Genomic DNA, 9,150 nt, shown 5'->3' on the forward strand with positions numbered 1-9,150 from the left:
AAGTTTTCACCCCAATCTTTTCATCTCTTTTTTGTCTGCCATATGCAAAATGCAATATGTTTACCCAATTTTATACCTAAATATAGGATTTATTACTACATAATCAGCAAATAGAGTGACATTTAAGGCTATGGTGATGCCCCAAACTCTAGTCAATCCATGAACCAGGAGGTCACAGTTCGATTCCTGGTCAAGCATATGCCCGGTTGCAGACTCGATACCCAGTGTGGGGCATACAGGAGGCAGCCAATCAATGATTCTCTCTCATCATTTATGTTTCTGTCTCTCTCTCTCTCTCTCTCCCCCTCCCCCCTTCTTCTTTGAATTCAATAAAAAAAATATTTTAAAGGAAGAATGAAATCTTTCATTTGCAAAAGTATGGAAGGACCTAGAGGATATGTGCTAAGTGAAATAAGGTGGTCAGAGAAAAACAAGTATCATATGATTTCACTTATATGTAGAATCTAAAAAACAATATAACAAATAAAATAGAAACAGAGACAGAGAACAGTCTGATGCCTGAGGAGAGGGAGGTTGCAGGGCAGGGTGAAAAAGATTAAGGGATTGAGATGTACAAATTGGTAGTTACAAAATAGTCATGGGATGTAAAGCACAGCATAGGAAATATGGTCAATAATCTCTATATATAAAAGCCTAGGTGACCATTATAACCAAACAACCAGAACCGGTCAACCAGTCGCTGTGATGCTCACTGACCACCAGGGGGCAGATGCTCAACACAGGACCTGCCCCCTGGTGGTCAGTGCCCTCCCACAGGGGTAGTGTCACTCAGCCAGAAGCCGGGCTCATGGCTGGTGAATGCAGCTGCAGTGGCGGGAGCCTCTCCCGACTCCGCAGCAGTGCTATCAAGCAGTGGCACCCAGCCCCTCGGAGGATGTCCGACTGCTGGGACTCTCCCACCCCCTCGTGCATGAATCTGTGCACCATGCCTCTAGTATTGTAATAATTATGTATGGTGTCAGGTGAGTACTGGAAATATCAGGGGGAACACTTTCTAAAGTATGATTGTCTAACGGTTAGTGGTTCTCAACCTTCCTAATGCCGCGACCCTTTAATACATACAGTTCCTCATGTTGTGGTGACCCCCAACCATAAAATTATTTTCATTGCTACTTCATAACTGTAATTTTGCTACTGTTATGAATCGTAATGTAAATATCTGATATGCTATATGTGTTTTCCGATGGTCGAGACCCACAGGTTGAGAACCGCTGGATAGTGTACACCTGAAACCAATACAAAATAATGCTGAATGTAAACTGTAATTGAAAAAAAATTTTTAAGAACATCTGGCTCATAATTTGATCATAAGAATTTGAGGGGCAGAGCCCTAGGTCTCCTATTCTAAATTCAGGGTTCTGAAAGAGAAAGGGTGGAAATGTGAGACCTAATATTGGGACATTTAGATAGAGTTATTTGAATCTCATATTCCTTTAAATCCTACAGATGGGTGGAAGCATTCCACTTTCCCTTGGCAGACAAAAGCAGAGGCCCACTGCCTGATTGCCATGAAAAGGTTCTGTGATAGATTTAGCACTTGGCTACAAATTCTTTCTCTCCGATTCTGCATCCTTGAGATGTGACTTGGTATCTCCTCCAAAGAGGTAAAATTTGCAACCCTAGAATATGGATTGGCCTTACATCTTCCTTTTGCCAATAGGGTAACAGCAAATTTAACACAAGCAAGGTTTTGAAAAGTGTTTGTTTTCTTGCTGTTCTTGGAACAGTGGTGACATGTGGACATGCCTTGGCCCGCCTGTCCTATGATGAAAGGCATGTGATCCTGTATGACTCCCATTGTTTCAGTTTAAAAGCAGCCAGGCTCCAGGGGCACTGTCACCCAGTCGATGGACTGCTTTCTGCAAACACATCAGTGAGCCTCCAAAGCCACTAAGAGAATTACCCAGCTGAGCTGAATCTAAACAGATAACCCATGGAAAAGAAAACTAAGTAAATGGTGGTATTTTCTAAACACTAATTTTGGAGTTGTTCTGGAGCATTGGATAAATGAAAAAGTTCTCCCCTGAGGTGGATGATGTGCAAGGTGATGTTTGACTTCTTAAAATGCCTGCCTCCCTCCCTCATTTCTCTAGATCCATAACTTGAAACAGATTTCAGCATAGTCCCAACAGGGGACAACAGTCCTGGCTATATGAATAGTTACCTGATTCATCAAAAGGGGAGCAGATTTGGCTAAGACATCCCATTAATAACTGGCTGAATGAATACAAGTGGAGGTGGATCCTCAGGGTGCTGGACAAGGAAGTTATGGAACATAAGTCTCATAAGGCTAGATAGAGTACATTTGTTTGATGTGGGAGCCTTCTCATATGAGGAACACCTAGAACGAGTTCTTCTACACAGCTGGAATCATTGACAGGCTTGGAAATGATGGCAGCCTACAATAAATGAAATGCAGATGCTAGAACCCCTTGGCAAAGTATTGAAGAAGAGGTCAGAATCTTAGGTACATGGCCATATGAGAATGCATTTATTATAGGAGACCAGAGAATCCACCAGCTACTGTGTTCCCCAAGAAGGGACAGAAGATACTCCCTTCACTAAAGCAATAAAGAATTCAGTGATTCTGAGGACATCAGAATCACTGAAAAGTTGACTGATGATCTCTTCCCTAGGACAGACTGATAGGAAATGCTAAAATGGAGCTTGGCTCTTTGGTGTCCACAGGAATAAAATTTCCTGAGGCATCAGAGGCCCAGGAGGCAGCACTGGTATGTGACTGAAAATGGCAAAATACCAAAATGTGCAACAAGGCCAGATCTCCTATAGAGATCTGTTGTATTGGCTAATACACTGTGGTATTTCTAAGGCTGAGGTAGAGGAGAAGCCAATGAGGGTATTGCTTTAATTATATAATAAAAAAATTAAAAATAGTATGTGGCAAGCTGATGGTAGCTTTTGCAAAAAAAAAAAAAAATCATGATCCATCACCCAGTTTTAAACTTGAATCAAAGTTTAAGGGTGCAGCAAGCCATCATACAATGGAACTATAGGTGTCCCCAAGAAATGTATACACACACTTTGAATAATTATAAAGGCAGTGTTTACTAAAAGGCATTTGATTTTCAAAATTGAGCTATCAGCTGTTACAATGTGGATACATTTTTTTTTGAAACATCTTGTATTTGGGATTAGCCTCAAGCAGATCCAGAGAGCACCGGTGATAGGGATGATCAGCCCAGATCCCCATGTCCTTTACCTTGGTTTCAGTTTCCTTTCACTCAGCTCACAACACTGGCCTGTTAGAGTGGAAAACACTTCAACCTGGTTCATGGATAAAATCATGACTCAAGAGCAAAAGTGGAATGGACAGATACTGTCAAGAATGTGTACTGCAATATACAACCCCACCCAGGAGTGACTCTGAAGAATAGCAGTGAAGAGAAATCCTTCCAGAGGGCAGAACAGTATGCAATCTATCTGCTTATCTGTTTTGAATGGGAGTAGAAGCACAAAGATAAGGATATAAATAGACTCTTTGGCAGTGACAAATGCCTCACTCTGATATTATTGTTAACATAATTTAAAATAATGCATAATAGTGAAATAAATGTTATTCAGAGGTAGAAAGTATATAGCAAGTCCCAAGGATTTTTCTGGACAGAGAATTACAGCAGACAAAGAATTAAAAACTGAACTAGGTGTAAAAGGATTAAGCCAGGATTGAGTATTTAGGAACTTAGTGCTCTATGCCCTGCCCGCCCCTCCCCACCCTGCTTCCCCCCCCCCCCCCCCCCGGCCCAGTGATTTTTATCTTACTAATTCTTCTAGGGTAAACCATTCACCAGATATTTTCATACCTTATTTCATCTGTCCTTTTGCTGCCAGGAATAAAATCCCACAACAGTATTCTCAAACCTGGTTGCACTAGAGTTACCAGTTTTATCATTTTGTTTTTATGAAAGACACTAGGATCTCTTTTCTAGAGAGTTCTGAAGCCCTAGGAAATACTAATCTGCAGCCAGAATTCAAAAGCATTGACAATAGAGAGAGAGAGCCACAAAGAACAGAATTGACCAAGAGACTTTATGGAAACTGAACTGGTAAAGAAAGGCAAGACCCACCTTCAGAGAGATAACCACTGCAAACATTTCCAAAGTTGGACTGCAATGGCTCCAAGAACAAGCATGACCCTCTGTAACTAGCCTGTCCCTATGGAATCTTTCTTCATTAATTCAAATGAGCTCACACGTTAAACCTCAATAAAATGTCACCTCATGGGTAAAACTGTACCTGACACATTTTTTTTCTTCCTTTTGTGCTCCAACACTTGTTATGGAAACTATCATCATCTGATTTGATTAACAATAAATAGAACATGTCTCTACCATGTATAAACATGGACAGTATCTTACTCGTTTGAACATTTTTTCATAGTGTATAGCATAGTACCTGGCACATGGTAGGCATCAACATATACATATTAGCTTTAATATGAATAATCCTCTTAGTACAAACATTAGCATTGAGCAGCAGGATACACAAGCATGTAAGAGTGTGGACTCCAGAGTCAGACAAGAAACAAATTTCAACTTTCCCTTCCTTCTTATAGCATAGTTTCCCCATCTGTAAAATAGTTTCCCCATAGTACCATATCCAAGATGATTACAATTAAGGAACTACTAGTAAATGGCATAATACATTTAGAGAGATAAGAAAGTGGAACAAAGTAAATATTAAGCTTTATGGAGAAATCATCATGATTGGGCATATATTGTCATTAATTGCAACTATAAGTGCAACTACATAGCACATGGAGAGATGGATTCAGTATCCCCTCTGCCTGACACAGTATCTGGCAAATGAGAGAGATTAATAAATGTTGATTTGCATGTTAAAAAATTCACACTTTAATTAAGACAGTAAATAAATGAAGTTTTAATTGACCTTTACTCCCATCTAGCTGAGTTCACCATTCAAACCAAGGAAATACTGACAACACTTATCATAGTATATGTCCTTTATGAAATATGCTGACTACATACATTGTAGAATTTGGAGGGTTTAAGAGAATTATTTCTAGATCACTTTTCTCTAAAAGCTAAGTAAATGTGATAGCGGATCATAATTCTTCACAAACACTGGGTTTCTTCAGAGTGTAATGTCAAAATACGGATACAAGATTAGAGTCCCTGGGAAGACAGTTGTGAAGTCCAAAAAGCCTTCTCAGTGCAGTCTTCATGTCATTGTTCCTGAGGCTGTAAATGAAGGGGTTGAGCATGGGAGTCACCACTGTGTAAAATACAGCTGCAACCTTGTCCTTCCCCCCTGAGTGTGACGAAGGCGGGCACAGATAGACACCGATTGCTGTGCCATAGAACAAGAAGACCACAGTGAGGTGGGACCCACAAGTGGAGAAGGCCTTTTGCCTGCCAGAGGCAGATGGGACCCTGAGGATAGAGGAGATGATGTGTGCATATGACAAGATAATCAGGAAGAGAGGGCCAGTAAGTATCATGGAGGCCACAGTGAACAAGGCTACATGGTTGGTGCTGGTGTCTGAGCAAGAGAGCTGCAGCAGAGGGACTATGTCACAGTAGAAGTGATGGATGGTGTTGCCTGCACAGAAAGAAAGCCTAGCCACAAGCAGGGTGTGTAAGAGGGCAGCGAGGATGGTGAGGACCCAGCATGCCATGAGGAAAAGCACGCACACAAGAGGACTCATGAGTGTGGAGTAGTGCAGAGGCTTGCAGATGGCCACATAGCGATCATAAGCCATCACCCCCAAGAGGAAGTCGTCCAGTGCCCCGAATATCATGAAAAACTGCATCTGGGTCAAGCAACCCCCATATGATATGGTCTGACTCTGTGTCTGGATGTTCACCAGCATCTTGGGGATTGTAGTGGAAGAAAAGCAGGCATCGGCAAATGAGAGGTTGGCCAGGAAGAAGTACATGGGGGTGTGAAGGTGAGGGTCAAAGCTGATGGCCAGGATGATGAGCAGGTTCCCCAAAACAGTGACCAGGTACATGCCCAGGAAGATGTCAAACAGGAGAGGCTGCTGCGCTGGGCTCTCAGAGAGACCCAAGAGGAGGAATTCGGTGACACTGGACTGGTTAATTCTGTCCATGCCACCACTCTTTCTAGGAAGAGAAAAGAGATACAGGAAACTTGCACAAAAAGTAACACTTGTGGTCCTCAATGAGAGAGTCATATTTTATTCAGTAGATTAGACTATAAAGGTCCCTAGACCCTCCCTCCTGGATCTCCCCTAATTCTTCCCTACTCTTCAGTTTAGCTGGTAAGAGAGAGCAAGTAGGCAGAGAGATTAAAACACAAATGCAAAGTGGTAGGTATTGGCTGGGGATGTGAGTTCCAGGTTACTTCCATGCATGCTATATAAAACATGGGCATTAAGAGCTGCCATTTGCTGAACTGAAAGCACTATACTTTGCAGGATCTAACCAAATGCTCTGTGTAGTGCATGCTTTTGTTATCTGACATCACAGAGAGTTACACAAGGCTCAATGATATTCAGTCACTCTCACAAAGTCACAAAGAGAAAATACAGCATATCCCACATCCTTAAATACCCTGCATCACGGCCACCTCTGAGCTGAACCTCTTCCTCTGCAGGAGGCAGACCTAGGTGACTCGGTTCCCACTGCTCACCTCAGGATGTCTGGGACAGTGCACAGGGATGCTGACTGCGATCGTTGTGGGTCTCAGAGGGAAAACACAACCCTGCCTGCCCCTTTCTTGCAGCACTCACCATATTGCTCTGGCCCAAACAGCATGCACCCGCAAAGGAGCCCACACTGTTCCTGGGTTCTCCCTTTGGTCTCAGAGGACCATGCTTCAAGCACGCAGGGCTCTTCGTAGCCTACAGCAGGTGAGAAGGTTGAAAGGACCCGGTGAGGCTGGTTTCACTGAGCCAGCTGGAGAGCAGCAACCCTGACTGCAGTGATGGGTGTTAGACATCCTTTGTGCACCTTGTCATGGGAGTATTTCTAGGTTCAGGGCCTCTAGAGTATGATTCCCCTGGCTGATCCTCAGAGACAAACATGAAGTAATTACTCTAGCTAGCCTCATATTCTGGCTCCCTAGGCCAGGCTCACCCAGGAGCATGGGAGGAATGCAGAGCATACAGGGGAGGTTTGCATTTGATCAATTTTGTGCCCAGGGATGAGTGTGTCTTGATCTCAGGGCAGTGGTTTCTCTGGGGTATCTCCTCAGAAAGCTGGAAGCGAGGGCAGAAGGAGGTCAGGACAGGAGGTAGAACAGCAAACTTTGACTCCAAACCTGGCCAAAAGGTTTTCTGGCCCCGCTACCTTGAGGGAGAGGGTGTTGTCTGACTTCTCTGAGCCTCTGGATTTCAGGTTGTTGCTAAACGGGTCATTAGCTTAGGCTGCTGGTTCCTACCCACCAAAACAGTCCTTGAGAAACTAAGGTAAACAAAATAATCTAGGAAATATAACAGTAATATTAAAACCGAGAAACCCATGAGGGAAAGGAAGACAGTTATGAGCTGGAATAGAATGTGGGGCGGAAAGCTCGGTTGAGAATTGGTCTAGGGAAGAGGTCTATTGCTGCTCTGTGAGAGGATGTTGGGGGGGGGATTAATTCAAAGACCCTGACTCTAAGGAATATTGGGTGGGGAGATGACCCATGGTTGTCTGTGGCACAAACAATTATGAAAAGTGGCCATGATGGCTTCTTTTCCTGACTCCTCCTGAGGGGCCAGAGGACACCATGACCCTGCTGGCTTATTATAAAAGGACTAGCAGTGACTGTGGGTCCTCTTAAATGCTAAAGCTACTCTACTACCAGCCTATGTCCTGGGTCTGTAAAGCCAATAAGGTAGCAACGATGGGGGATCCGCCTAATCCTAGTGATACAGATTGGGACTGCCTGGAAGAGGAAGCGTACCACCATGAACTGGGTAGAGAAGATCCCCCCCTTAAAGTATGTCCTATAACAACTCAAAAACAACAATACATGGTAAGAAACTGAAACAGAGGTTCAAGATTTGACCTGATTGAAAATTACAAATTTATTAAAGATTTTATGCAATTAACAGATGAAAAGGTGTGCTAACTGGCCCTCCCTATATTTCCTGGTATTTGCTAAGCTCCTAAGTCTGGATCCAGTTGCATTTGGAGACAGAAGAGAGAGAGACACCAGAAAGGAAAGAATCTGGGCCTCACCTTTATAATTCTGGCTCAGAATTACCTTTAACTTCTGCCAATATGTGCCAACTGGCTTGCATATCTCGTGATCCTCAAATGAATACTGAATCCCCTCAGATTCTCAAGTAATAACAGGATCCATTAGACTTATAGAAATGGGTGTGCAATGTCCACCCACCCCAATATTCCCAGGCTCATCTCCAATCTTTTCTCTGCTCCACTGGGTATTCATGGCATGAAAAATAGCCCATGCTGCTGCTGCAGTCATTAATGCATATGCCTCCCCAAATGGGAAACTTGAGAAGAGGGCATCAATTATTGAGGAAAACTGGTAAGATACAATGGATATATCACTTTGCTGAGCACCCCAATAGACAGGAAGCACTAGCCAGTCCCGAGCAGATTATCACTAACACTTAGACCTGGCAGTTATTCATCTGGGAGCACCAGCAAATTCTAAGTCTTCCCTACTCCCTTTACTTAGTCAAGCTCTTTGGAGGGCTGCTACTTTTTAATCCTTCAGCTGAATATCCCCAATCAAGGATGGAATATAAGGGTCAGCACAATTGGCCAAACCCCAGGCAGTCATTATGGCATTGGAAGATGCCCCAGGAAATGGCTGGCCCCAATTACACATCTTCAGCAATTAGCCATTGTGATTTGGTCTGGCCAATGACAACAATTTCTCATTCAGGGTTGCCCTCTTTGGGGTAAAGAACTATGGGAAGTCCTTTCTCTCAAATATCTGAGAGAAAGGGAAGTTTGCCTACAAAAGAACAATAGTCATATTCACATCAGACTTCCTTTTTTTGTTAATTTTTTTATATTGATTTCAGATAGGAAGGGAGAGGGATAGAGAGGTAGAAACATCAATGATGAGAGAGAATCATTGATCAGCTGCCTCCTGAACGCCCCACACTGGGGATCGAACCCACAACCTGGACATGTGCCCTGACCGGGAATTGAACCATGACCTCCT

General features: G+C 43.2%; 1 protein-coding gene across 1 annotated transcript; it reads right to left on the minus strand.

Annotated features, from left to right (window-relative positions):
• Positions 1-5,146: 5,146 nt before the first annotated feature.
• On the minus strand, positions 5,147-6,115 carry LOC118667687 (olfactory receptor 1N2-like). Its single transcript, XM_036331473.1, has one exon. The coding sequence runs from the start codon at positions 6,110-6,112 to the stop codon at positions 5,147-5,149; it is 966 nt and encodes a 321-aa protein (XP_036187366.1). The 5' UTR covers positions 6,113-6,115.
• Positions 6,116-9,150: the final 3,035 nt, after the last annotated feature.

The sequence above is a fragment of the Myotis myotis genome, unplaced genomic scaffold (assembly GCF_014108235.1).
Source record: "Myotis myotis isolate mMyoMyo1 unplaced genomic scaffold, mMyoMyo1.p scaffold_m19_p_12, whole genome shotgun sequence".
Lineage (NCBI taxonomy): Eukaryota > Metazoa > Chordata > Mammalia > Chiroptera > Vespertilionidae > Myotis > Myotis myotis.